This window comes from Sebastes fasciatus, chromosome 14 (genome assembly GCF_043250625.1).
Source record: "Sebastes fasciatus isolate fSebFas1 chromosome 14, fSebFas1.pri, whole genome shotgun sequence".
NCBI classification, from domain to species: Eukaryota; Metazoa; Chordata; class Actinopteri; order Perciformes; family Sebastidae; genus Sebastes; species Sebastes fasciatus.
Window position 1 is genome coordinate 24310241 of NC_133808.1, and position 13771 is coordinate 24324011.

The 13771-nt window shown below is 40.4% G+C and overlaps 1 protein-coding gene across 6 annotated transcripts in view; it reads right to left on the reverse strand.

Annotated features, from left to right (window-relative positions):
* Nucleotides 1–13771, reverse strand: part of lrp1bb (low density lipoprotein receptor-related protein 1Bb) — a 318056-nt gene that overhangs the window by 114885 nt on the left and 189400 nt on the right. For all 6 annotated transcript variants that reach the window (XR_012597184.1, XM_074659766.1, XM_074659767.1 and 3 more), the window contains 6 exons: nucleotides 11784–11948; nucleotides 11190–11434; nucleotides 4962–5093; nucleotides 3935–4162; nucleotides 3238–3412; nucleotides 2841–2935 (listed from right to left, as the gene is read on the reverse strand). Coding sequence is in view for 5 of the 6 variants with exons in the window: in XM_074659766.1 (XP_074515867.1) it covers nucleotides 2841–2935; nucleotides 3238–3412; nucleotides 3935–4162; nucleotides 4962–5093; nucleotides 11190–11434; nucleotides 11784–11948 (1040 nt within the window). In the remaining variant the exon portion in view is untranslated. The remainder of the gene's footprint in view (nucleotides 1–2840; nucleotides 2936–3237; nucleotides 3413–3934; nucleotides 4163–4961; nucleotides 5094–11189; nucleotides 11435–11783; nucleotides 11949–13771) is intronic.

Genomic DNA, 13771 nt, shown 5'->3' on the forward strand with positions numbered 1-13771 from the left:
CACAAATCTGTTGCTTCTCTTGTCCCTTTCATGTCCATTGTCTTAAAGTATCACAGATCAGCCGCAATGGCATGTGACGGCTGTGCGCATGCAGTAAAAGCCTACCCTTTCAGAAGGAGTCAACCTTCACTTTCTATTTGCTCATATGTCACTACGAACTACACAAACTATACAACACCTCGACGTACACGCGTGTGAGAGCCTTCAAAGGTGATCCAACAGTCAGTGAGAGAGACAAATCGTTGGAGCCAGGAGGGCGGGGCGGAGTATAGCTGTGGAGTTTTTCAGCTTTTCAAAGGCAACAGTGTCAACAACGTTCAACAGGTGAACCAGAACACAAGACCTCAACATGCAATGTGGAAGGCAGCCCTCGGCAGATGGACGAGGAAGACACTGGGCTTGAGCAATATGCAGTCCAAAGTAAAGCCATTAACATTACAAAGCAATGGTGGGGTACAACCACCAATTTTGGACATGACAATGTGTGATCATGGTTTGAGTTAAAATAAGTACGCTTGTTATGTAACTCAAGTTACATACGGAAGTTAACCAACAGTATGTTACGCATGTGATGCAAGTTAAGTACATTACTAACATTGACTTACGTACATAAGTTAAATTAACTCTGTGCTGACTCTTGGTTTTGACACGGAAGACAGACAGTGGTCTCCTATTGTGTCTAGAAGGTAACCAACAAATTACAAAAACTAGCAAAACTCTCGTGAGTCTCGCTGCTTGATGACCTAACCTAACCCTAGCCATTCAAGGGCAGTGGGCTAACTCCGGGTCTGAGAAGTGAAGCCAATGCAGGAATGCATTAAACTTGCATTCTTTCTAATAGCCAGCAGGGGGCGACTCCTCTGGTTACAAAATGTAGTCTGATTGTATAGAAGTCTATGAGAAAAAGAGCCTACTTCTCACTTGATTTATTACCTCAGTAAACATTGTAAACATGAGTTTAATTTCAAGTCTTCTTCAATACAGCATGATGTTCATTTAGTAAATTATGGTCACATTTAGAGTCAAATAGACCATGAAGCAGGGGATGCTTTAGGGCGTGGCTACCTTGTGATTGACAAGTCGCTACCACGGCGTTGTCCGGTTTGGGAGTTGTCCATTTTTTCATCTTACAACTTTGACCCTTTCACAGTGTGTTTTCAGTTCATCAAAGTTAATCATAACAGTTTGGTCACTTAAAGTTTGTATCTTTATTCAGTACTCGGTTATGCTTAGCTCCACCCTGTCATGCCACTTCTGGTTGGAAAAAAACAAGATGGCACAGCCAAAATGCAAACTGAAAACCAATTAAAAACGTCATTCCACAAACCGATGGATGATGCCACGGTGACTACGTCCACTTCTTATATATATATACTATGGAAATTAACAGCGGTCTCCTGTGTTAAAGTCCTGTCTGTTTGACCCATCCATGCACCCCGACCTCTTCCCTACGTGGACATTATCACTTTTTATACTACACCACCCGACTTCCTCTTTTGCTCCCATCATAATTACTACGGACACTAGAGGCTGCTGCCTAACAATAAAGGTAAATAGGGGTAGTAATATGCTGCTTATATAAACGACCGGTGGGGTTGCTTTTTTGGCAGAGGACAGTCTCAGGAGAACATACTGATACTGTATAGCAAACCGGGTTCATCCATTATTAATTATTATGTTCCCCCAAGTGGATACATACTTTCTATTGTGATAATGATTTCTGTTCCGATTTGTCCAGAACTGGTTCAACGATCGTTGAGGTGAAATTATGATAATACATGAAGGACGTTTCCACCATAATCTTGTATATCAAACCATGACATTAACTCCGACAGGAAGAACACATACAGAAGCTGTAAGAGCATCTGTAGATAAAGAAGCATCCATCCATCAACCCTGAACGTTGTCGTGTTGGCTTTAACACATGAACACTATCTGCAGCAACACAAATGGTCATTTTGTGTTGTAAATTGATTTAAAAGTAAATTATTTCTTTGGGAATCGATTAGCGAAGGATGCAAGTGTAACACAGGTAACGTGTTTTTCCAGTTTAGACTTGTGATAGTGTGTGTCTAGGTTTCAGCTGTTGCTTGATTTAGCAAGCTTTGCCACTTTGACACCTTTCTTTGACGTTGACTGTTGAGATAACATCCCCACTGAGGAGGAGGACGCTCCGTCTGATTCTTGTTGACATTGTCGAAACAGAGAAAATCTCAAGAGGTTCAAACATCACTGATTCCATTTCTAACAGAATTAAATCGATTATAAACAGATTAATGCAAACTGAAATGACTGTAACTTTCATGAAAACACCTTTATCAGGTTATCTTTGTCAAATTAAGATTCAAACTGGGGAATTACTTCAAATGAATTTGGAATGAAGTGAAGTGCAAAGTGGTGCATGCAGCAGCACAGCTGTTGATGCTGGCAAATTTAATTGAATTAAATTACCATAAATTGAATTTAGAAACCAAAGAACACTGACACACTCCCTCAATTTCTGTCTTGTTCTGTGGGTAATAAGATGTTTGCAGTGGGCTACCACACATTCCTCCAGACAGTAGCCCCAATAATCAAACAAATCAAGTGTACTTGGATTATTCGAGAAATTGAGTTACTGCAAAGCAAACCCTGTAAATGGTTTAATCTGGTCATTTATATTCAGATCAATGTGCATGTAAACACACTGAGTTTATGTAAACACACTGAGTTTATGTAAATTGAACAGACATAATTTGAAAATAAATGTAATTTCACAAATGTAGAAAACAATCTTCTTGGCGAGGTCCAGCCGGATAGGAGGTTTAACTCAGTATGCTAGCTTAAGCTCTCGTACTGACCTACAGGATCCCTCTGGTTCTGGTGTAGGACCTTGCTGTTACTTCCGTCCATGTTGGCCATGTTAATGGTGTTGCCATCTGTCCAATAGATTTTTCTGTGTGGGAAGGTGTGAGGAGAATAGTTAGTGCTCCACTTAGGCACAAGATATAATGAGCTTTAAAACATAGTCGATGAATGTTGCATTGTTATTAACTGAACATTGAATGTAAGCCAATGGATTTTGTTCCACCTGACAACCTCGTAAAGATCGTTTCAAGCTTGTAAAACACGTTGTCTTTACAACAACGAGGCTTTGATCCCTCGTACAGGTGAGGCCTGTAGTCAGGTTTCCTAATACTATGCATGCATTGAAGGTGAGGTGCTGATGAAGTGCACACGCTGCTCTAATCTACTTACCCCTTGGCGGGGTGCACTACAAGGCACCTTGGCTTATCAATGCCGTGGATGATGGAGGTCTTCAGGGAGCCATCAAAGCGAGCCACATTGATCTGCGACTCGTCATTTTCAGAGCTGAGCCAGTATAAGTTCCTGGAAAGCCAGTCTAAAGCCAGACCGCGGCAGTTCACTATGTCTGTCGGGGAGAGTGAGAAAAATCGGTCACGCTTGTGTGCTTTGCAAAACTAAAATGTAAATAAACTCAGGCTACAGAAGCAATACACAGGTATGAATGGTCTTCAACAACTTTACTTTACTTATTTATTTGTTGCACCTTGTAATCATGTCAAAGTGAGAAAATAACAGCTACTACATATAACAATAATTACAATTAGTTTTTAATCACAATGATTATTATAATACAAATAATAACTATGTACATGTGTGTACCAATTAATCAATACTAGTCGGTACCAGAGGTGGGACCAAGTCACTGTTTTGCAAGTCCCAAATCCTAAATTTTGACTTTTGAGTCTTAAACAAGTCATAATGTGCTTTTCTCCAAATGTAATGACATTTTATGACGTGAAATTCAGTTTTTTAAGTCTAAGTCATTTGACTTGAGTCCACACCTTTGGCTGGTACACACATACACTGTAGTAAACACCACAGGCAGCTTTGACTTTGTATTCTGTACGGATGTCTGGAATGCACCCACCTGCAGAAATGATGGTCTCTAGCTGGGTGCCGTTGATGAAGGCCCGTTTGATGGTTTGGGTTTTGATGTCAGCCCAGTAGATCCTCTCCTCCTGGGCATCATAGTCCACCACTGTGACATCATCAATGTCCGGCACCGTGAGCGCCGTCATGACGTTCATGTAAGGGTTGTCAATGTCCACACCGCGGATTTCAGACCGCCGCACATACAGGAGGAACCTTTTCAACGCTGGTGAGATGATTAAGAAATGAGTCATTTCATTCTGTCAGATCCAGGTGAGAGGGTGATAATAGAGTGCTGCAGGAATGAGTCCTTAAACCGGGATATGAGTTGGTATTTTTGCACTTCCGGATCCCCCATCTCAAAGTCAATGGATTTTTTTAATGGGTTTTTCGGTTAGAAGCCTGAAATAAGGTCTGTGGTTTTACATAATTATCTTTATTTAATTTCATGCTTTCCACCATGTGGTTTTGCTTACAATCTCTTTCCAACAAACATATATTATACCTTGATGTGTAAGATCGTGTGCAATGTACTATACAAGAATGGTGTCTGGCTAACATTAAACATTGATATATTCAAAAACACAAGACATAAGACACATGTAAATTCGTATCACATTCATTAATATAACATGTAACACATAAAATACGTCAGTAAATACCCACTCATGAATTTTGACGCCGAGCAATAGTCCGCATTTGGTTGAGTGGTGTTGACATGAAATCATGCGATCATATTGTAGTCAAACGTTTGTTTGCCACAGAGCTTATTTTCTGAAATAATCCTAAACCCCGTTGTTTTTTTGTCGAGGGAACCAGAGCAATGCCAACTTCCGGGTTGGCCTACAAAAATACATCATCCCTGCAGCACCCTATAACAGCCTGATTTAAACACTGATGTCAATCAAAAGTGCAGAGACTTATATGTAAAGCTAAACACCTGTCTTGTTGTTTACATAGCATCCTATTGTTTCACAGTAACATAAGGAGGAAGCATGAAAAACGAGGAAGGCATTGTCACTCACCGAAGCAGGATTGTTTGTTGGGTGAAAGCTTCATAAGGTGTGGACAGGTGCAGGACGCCGTGCGGTTGTAATTGATGAGACACAGATGTGAGCAGGGACCGCGTCCATCATTCTCTTCACATGGGTTAGAGGCTGATGGGAAGTTAGGGAAGAGAGGAACATGTCAGAACACTCAGCATGAGAAGTTGAGATGGCAATCACAGAGATGGGCCGGGATAAATACTGGATGTGAATAGGACTGACTGTCTTTGTAACATGACATTCACAGGCCTGTGTGATTGTGCCACTGACAGCATACTTTGACAAAAAGGCTTTGCTGAAAATAACTACAATTATAATATTGTTCTTGCTGTATAATAGAAAAAAAGAAAGCTTGGAAGCATGACAGTTTTGAATAGAGAATACGAAAACCCTGGCATTAATTTATAACAAACGTCACAGATTTTTATGTAAGAGAAACATCACAAAGACGTGTTGAATGTTTTAGAGGGTTTCTTTTTAAGTGCAAAGAGAAAATGTTGAGTCTGGAACAGTTATGCTGAGTTTGATTGATCTTCACACATGTTATTGGGATTTTTGGTCGGTCTCTGGTTGAAATTGGGTCTAAAGAGGTTAAGAGATGTGAAAATAAATTATGAAATATAAAAAGATATATTCTATTGTTTATTCTTTGTCACTTTTCAGGAATTAAGGGTGACATTATCCCAGTTACCCTGCTACCGTAGGGTAGCATAATATCCAGCTTAACACCCAAAGCTGCTGACAGTTTCTACTCGACAAGCACAGCAAGCTGACTTTCAACAGCTTTCAACTGAACAGTGATCTTATAGGAGCAATACATTTGAAGTAGTCTGTTTTCATGAATTTCTTTCAGAATAAATTAACTCAGCAAAACTAAAGAAAGTCACCCACGGTTCAATTATTTCCCGCCGTGCGGAAATCATATTTCATGCATCAAACACATCCGTTTCTCCATCTACTCGGGTTGATTCGTGTCAAACAAGCTCATTCAGAGTTCATTTCCCGGGCTCCTTCAGCGACACATTGGAGAGCCCCATTGCATCACAATTGTGGCTTATTTAAGACAAAAGAAAAATCCAACTCTGTCTCTGCGAGCTGGAAACAGCACCCAGCTGACTCAGTATGCTAATAGGGAGTCATCTGAACGGCGCCGCATTCACCTGAATCATGCTCTTGAGGGATGACAGGCAGCGACAACGGAGCCAAAATGTTTGTTTGCTCTAAACTGTCAGATGTATTTGCAACAAATAAATGAGGAAATGAGCCCGCTGTCATGCTAAGGCAGTGGAAACGGTGGCACTCCCTAAAAATAAAGAAAAATGAAGAAAAGTCATATTCAGGGAACAGCCAAATGTAGAGATGATATAATTTAGTATGCAAGTGCTTCTTTCCACTGAGAGACCCATATTTGTTGTGCGTATTTGTTTCCAGAGCCTCGTATTTGTCATGATAATGCTGCTGACACAATTACAGTGTGGTTAGTCTGCCTGCAAATAACTGTGTATGTTCTAAATGGCATGAATATTGTATTACTTGTATAAAGCTTTGCACACATTGAGAATAACAATTAGGACTGTAATAATAACTAAAATATCCTCAGCCACATCTATTTCTCTGTGTAATACTGGTATTTTTCAATCTGGACCCTATTTTCCCATGTTTTTGTGTCTAAGCGGCACAACAACAATTTTTTAAATTGGTCCGGTATTGAGGGAGAATGCTTTAAGAGTTTGGCTTTGTGTTTGGTGGTTGAGGTAGCTGGGAGAGCAGAAGACGATAGCATTACATTGCCTCTTTCGTAACTAAGCAACGCAGTATGCCTTAAAGGTACATTGTAATCATTTGGGGCGACCTGGCACCGTCATTCTACGTCCACTAAAAGTGCTTGTTTTTGCCACTGACAGGCTCAGATTGTTATTATAAGTGTCTGACAACATTACTAAAAGGACCCTACAGAGAAACACAACATTTTTCTTACTTTTCGCTTCCTGTTTGTTATTGTGTCATGTGACTTGTTGCCGGAAGACAACGGTGGAAACGTGAGTGAGAGTTGGAGAGAGGAGTGCCACGGCGGGACACCGGTGTTGTCAGAGTTTGTTGTGTTGGAGAACAGAAAGCATAGCTTAGATTTAACTAAAATATTTTCAATGTCATGGCTGAATATTTAGATGATTTCGACAAGATTTCAGTCTGTCTTATTCCTCTTTAGGGTCTTTTCTGTATTGTCAGATACTTCTAATAACAATCTGAGCCTGTCATTGGCAAAAACAAGCACTTTTATTTATGGGTGTCCCGAATACCATTTTCTGGGCTTCGAAGCTCCGGTGAGAAATATTATTATTACATACTTAAATATATATAAAAAACAAAAAACGAAGCATTCAAATATTGATTTGGAGGGTGATTACCATGGCGACGGTCGAAGCTTCAAAGCTTTGAAGCATTCAGATCAGCTCTACTTTTAGTGAACATAAACTGACGGTGCCAGGTTGCCCCAAATGATTACATTACAGCCCGTTTAGCGGCTGTCGTCTGCAGCTTTCTCCCTCAATACTGGACCAATTTCAAAAGATGTTGACTCCATTAGTCACTTCGACACAACACATGGGGAAAATAGGGTTCAGGTTGAAAAATACCGAAGTTACCCTTTAAGGGAACCGGAGAAATATAAGGAGAAAATGCAAAGGTACTTCTTTTAGAAGAAAGAAGAAACCTTTATTTTTCATAGTACATACAGGTACATGCATGAAATTTGACCTCTGCATTTAACCCATCTTAAGTATTTTTAGGAGCACTGGGCTGCTGCAAGCGCCCGGGGAGCATCTTGGGGTTTAGTGTCTCGCTCAAGGACACTTTGACATGCAATCTGTAGGAGCCGGGGATCGAACCGCCAACGACCCGCTCTACCCACTGAGCTATAGCCGACCTTCTATAAGTAATATTGAAGATGCCATAGTGCCAATATGTGTAGAAAATTGCACAGCATTTTCATGCTACTCTCTAGAGTATATTCAGAATTGAAGCCAAGAGCTGGAAAGAGAAACGAGTGGAGATGTGTTATTATGTTATCTCATTGGTCAAAAGATCTGAAAAAGTAATTTCCTCTATTTTCCCGGTTTATAATGATGCAACGGAAATACATGTACGTTTTTTTAGGATGCTCGGCCTGTAATAAACCAATTATCTGTCATAACTGTGAGGCCTTGGGACGGCCTCCTAATTTGAAAACGCTGGTTACCCATTCTAATGTAAAAAAACAGCCTTGGTTTGGCTGTTTATGCCTCCAGTGGAGCTCCACTGTGGCACCTGCTGAATAGCTCCTGAGACCAGCTGCATATTGGTGTTCAGTTATTCCTTCTTCATCCAGCCCTCCCTTTTCTTTTTCTCTGGTCCAGATGTTCGTGGTCTAGTGGAGCGTCACATCTTTAGGCCTCAGTTCTGGCTGGAGTGGATAATAGCCAGCGTCCCCCCCCCACCCCCTCTCTGTTGAGCTTTTTTTAAATAGGATTAGGCACGCTTACTGTCTTCTTTGCTAAAGCAGTCCCATTTGCTCACACTTATCTGTGGTGAACAGTCACAAGAATGCAGATACAGGAAGGAAACAAGCAAATTAACTCGTGACACACTGGAGAAGCAGAGGAGTCAGTGAATAGATGCAAACCCGATTACCGCCCGCAATAATGCCCGTTTAAGGACGGTGGCTTACATAAGAAGAAAGCTGAGGCGGATAAATTTGAAATTTGGCAATGCTGAAAAAGGCAGTTGCGATAGAAAGTGATCCATCAATCAGGCGGTCTTGGCACACAAAATGTTCCGAGCGTTTTTGGGGGTTCTGCTTTACAAATCAATCAAAAACCAATGTCAAAACAAACTGTTTATGAAAAAAAAACACACTAAAGTAAACTGAAAACAGATTTCACGTCATTAATTTGAGCTCAGCAATACATCTTGCAAGCTGATCTGCATTTCAAATAAGATTGGCTTAGATATGTAGGCCTTCTGTCACACACAACATCACTTTTGTGCTAAGAATCTTCTCCCAAAATTGATCACCTATCCCTCTGTGACAGATACAGATTCAGAAGCATTCACTGACAATAATTTTTTGTCAATGTTAATGAAGTTCAAGAACTATTTCATCTATTTCCCGTCACCACAACTCATTATTCACATTACTAATTGATGTGATAATTGGATATGCCACAATTATTCATCGGCAGATGTGGTTCTCATCCTGCGTCCCTCTTTATTCACGTTCAGACTTAATATAGTGGTATGAGGCAATTAGAATAATTCTGATGGTGAGAAAAACACATTCAGGGGTACCATTAACTCAAGCTAGCTAATTCTCTGCATGAGTACCTTTTTCATTCAGACACATGCTCTGTGACTGACAGGCCAAATGAAGGCAGAGGCAGACGCTGGAATTAATTACATTATGCTGTTTTTTTCCCCTTTCGCAACATGAGAATAAATTGTGTTTTAAAAGATGATGTATCCTCAGTCAACATCCAGCGTTACTGGAGGATTAGAGCCAAATTCGATCTGAATCCAGAGTGTAATATGATAGAATGCGATGAGTTTGCACTTTAAACCCCTTAACAAGCTCGTCCCTTGTTTTGTGCACACTCAAAACTGTTCTTCTTTTTAACCGTAGCTATAATCCTGGTCTATTTTGAATAGCAATTCTTTGGAGTTTACAATCAAGAGGGTCAGAATTAGTCTAAATGATCCAGAACCAAGGCACAAACATGGCTAAATGTTTTATATTAGCTTTCTGTTTTCTATGCACTCCTGTTAGGAAATAAGAAACTGATTGTAGGATCTTAAAAATGGTTTATACGGATATAACTATGAGGCATTGTGATTGAAACAATGTATAGTCCCTACCTAACCTCCCCTTCTTAGCCTGAATTGACGGCAGTGCTTAAAGGTGACATATCATGCTCATTTTCACATTCATACTTGTATTTTGGGTTTCTACTAGAACATGTTTACATGCTTTAATGTTCAAAAAACACATTATTTTTCTCATACTGTCTGTCTGAATATACCTGTCTTCACCCCAGGGTTTACGTTTACGCCATATGCCAGCTTTTAGCCGGTATCACGTGTAGTTGTCCAGCAAACAGCATATTAAAAAGCCTAACATTATAAGATACTGTATGTTGCCAATGCAACTTAAATATAAACTTATATTATACAAAAGTTGAAATGCCTCCGCTCTGCTGTGATTCTAATCCAATACACTTTTGGTCAAATTATGCGAATATCACCTCACGGTCCGTTGGCTGTGTGGAAAAAATCCGGTCTTCATACTCGGACCAAGCCACTACAATGATGATATAAATAATGATTACATCTCGCAGCGAGTGTGTGTGTCCTTAAGAGAGACACTGAGAGACAGAGAGGGGAAGAAAAGGTCGACTGCACGCAAGGTTTGAAGGTATTAATAATAATTTAAATGTCAACGTAATGAATGAAGCTTCAAACTATTCGGTAGGCTACAGCCTGAAGAGCCACACATCTCTATTTTGAATTTGACAAACGTGGGAATCAAACCAGACATTTTTATTTTTCAGACCGCTTCTTCACCTAATTTATTTTCAAGTTATGTCAAATGTAGTTGTTACTATTTAAAGCACATGTCCGGTAGTTGTTCTATATGGCCGGAATCCTGGAATATTAACGGCCATGTTAACCATCAAAAAAAAAAGAGTCTAGCGTAAACCCTGATCCACCCTCTGTCTGAAACGCTCCGTTTTAGCGCCTGTCTCTTTAAGCCCCTCTCCCGAAAAAGTCCAGTCTGCTCTGATTGGCTTACAAGAAAAATATGGCGCACCTTTGTAAGGTAGGTTCTCAAGCTGTGGGCGATATATTCTAATGAGCCTGCATGTGACATAGGAAGGGGAGCCAAATCTGTATGGCTTTTTGAATCACATTTTCTGAACCAGGCAGCCCACAAAAAACTGGGTTTTCTTATTTCACAGTTTGTGGGTTGGTAGGTCTCCAGATACCCAAATGTATGAGCACAAGCACTGAAAAAGTCCCCTTTAAGGGGTTCAATGTCCCTGCTGTGCATATCCCAGGAGAGCAAACCTGACAAATGATATATATAAACCTGGTTCCAGCTAACATAGTGAAATGTCCCTTTTCTGTGAGTGTCTCATCGCCAACAGTAGAGCAAGTAAAAAAAAGTGTTCTCACCTTGCGGCTGCCTGCTGGGGTGGAAGATCTGCAAGTCAAAAGGCTGAGCACTCGTCTTCTGGATGACTGTGACATTTCGCCCGGTCCACTTATTGGCTCTCGCCAAAGTGTTCGTCCTCCAGTCCGTCCAGTAGACGTTGCCTCCAAAGAGAGACACGGCAAAGGGATGGGACAGGTATTCGTGGCCCCTGAGGATCTCAATGACCCCACTTCCATCATAGAGTGCAGAGAAAATGGCGTCGGAGCTGTTCAAAAGAGATCCGACACAGAGGGCCATATCAAAGTTCGAACCGCTCTTCAAATGCATTGAAAGGGAACAGTAGAAGTAGGCCGATTAAAGTGTAACCCACCAGTCCGCTAATGGAACTATTAAATTGTTCAAGACCCACTTAAAACCAAATATGGACATTGTGCTAAGATCTCTGAATATTACATGTCCTCCATTATTTAATGCCCACTGGGAGAATGGAGCTTCAAGTTACATTTTTACTCAGGGACTGGTGAGTCCTTCGCAGTATATACTGTCACACATGTACTGAAAGTTCTGAAAGGTGTGAATGCTTCTGCACACAAGGTGAAACTCTAATGGTATACCGTGCATCTGTCCAAACAATCCTCTTTTCCAAATGATCCAGAGTCAGTCCATTAGGCCAGGCGCCGATTTCCATATCCTTGAACACAATGTGTCGACCTCCTCCGCTCATTGATGCAGCCTCGATTCGGGGGAAAGTAGCATCCCAGTCGGTCCAGAAGAGGATCCTTGGAGCAGAAACGCAAAGGCAACACTTAGTATTAATCATTGTCTGTTCATTTTTATGAGCATAGGAAACAATATATATAATGCACAATATATATTCTCTCATAGATCCACTAAAAAGGGCTGTTAGACCTCATAAGAACAGCAATTCCTTTGCCATTTGTACTTGTCAGTGCTATTACTGCATACTGCAATACCAAGTAATTACATATACAATGCTGTTGTAGCTGCATGCATTAACATAGACAGAGGCAGTGATGGCTGTCCAAGAACAGCACCAGCGATCCAGTGCAACCCTCAGCATCTGCGACATGCCTTGGAATGGGAGGCCATCTGTTTTATTATGACTTTTCGCAGCTCAATGAGGCCTGAAAATGAACACCGACATTGATGTGACCATCGGCAGAATCCTGAGTCGTGCTCCAACTCAGCAAATATCGCCTCTGTCCTGCCTTGGTCCAAAAAAGTCAGCTAGAATGAAGGAGAAAATGGGTGCTCAAGCTTAAATCACATACTGACGACAACGAAACCGTGTTAGGAAGAAATATCCTTGTCCAGATCAATAGCCTTATTCACTAGATAAGGCCTCCCTGATCGATGAGCCACTCCTTTGAGTGGATTCAAGTAATTAGATTAGAATTATTGCCCTGGAATGGAAATGCGCCTTTAGGCACCAAAAGCACCCATTAATCCTACTCTCTACAACCATGAAATGTAGTCATCCTCACAAATGTGAAAGAGTACTATAGGGGAGAGTGCATGAGCAGATTACTCATTTCTTAGGAGTGTTAAATTGATTTTTTTAGGAATGTCTGGATTTTGCTTTAATCTGAAATATACTGGCCACAGAGTAAAACCACTGGCTACTTCTCAGATGCATTTACCCAAAGTACCTAATGTGAAATACTAGCAACACAGAGAAAATGTATTCAGTTTTTTGTAGAATTTGCACAACCGAATATCATCTAAAAACAATATATATATATATATATATAGATATATAATCTCCCAACTGTGTTTAAAGCACTCAGAGAAAGTAAACATATACTTGTTTAAGTTAATACATCATTCGTTTGTCATTACTCTCTGATACAATTACACAACTAATGTATTTAATTTGTATTGTATACAAACCTATCAAACGTGATGTGCACGATTAATCGATTTAACATTTCTGCCCTTGCTAGTTGGCACCAGCAATACTATTATTATTTTCTGAATGTACACATTTAAATGACATATTGACATATGCTGTCTGTTGCCTTGGAGAGCCCTCCGCCTCTCCGCTCTGTTCTGAACTCATCAGCTGCTCCTGACTCACTTGCTCCCCACTGCGTTCTTCCGTCACCGCCTACCACCACCTCCTCTTTCCGAAATAGCGGCTGGGTTTAGCAGTCAGTCTGGTTCTCTCCTGATCGACTGGATTGGCCAGCAAACAGGGCTGTATTAAATATCTTTTTTTTTACATTCAAAGCTTTGATTGAGGTTTTTTCGAATGAAGTTTTTAAGATTTGTCATCATATTTGATGACGTTATCACCCCTAAAAAATGGGGGGAAATATGATTTTGTTTTATAGTGGTTTTATAAATGTAATTTATGGTGCTGTTATATTAGACCGCCCCGTTAATACAGGTGCGCGCAAAAGTGCAAAAGTCATTTTTGAAAGGCTAAACACCAACAAATATGAATTGAAGACAAATATTTCATTGGATAAAAACATAATGTGAATTTTTGGAAATGATTACATTTATCTTTTTTCAATAAATGTTGAGTTTTGGACTGAGGACTGCGACAATTAATGTTACAGAGACGATCGAGCCGCGT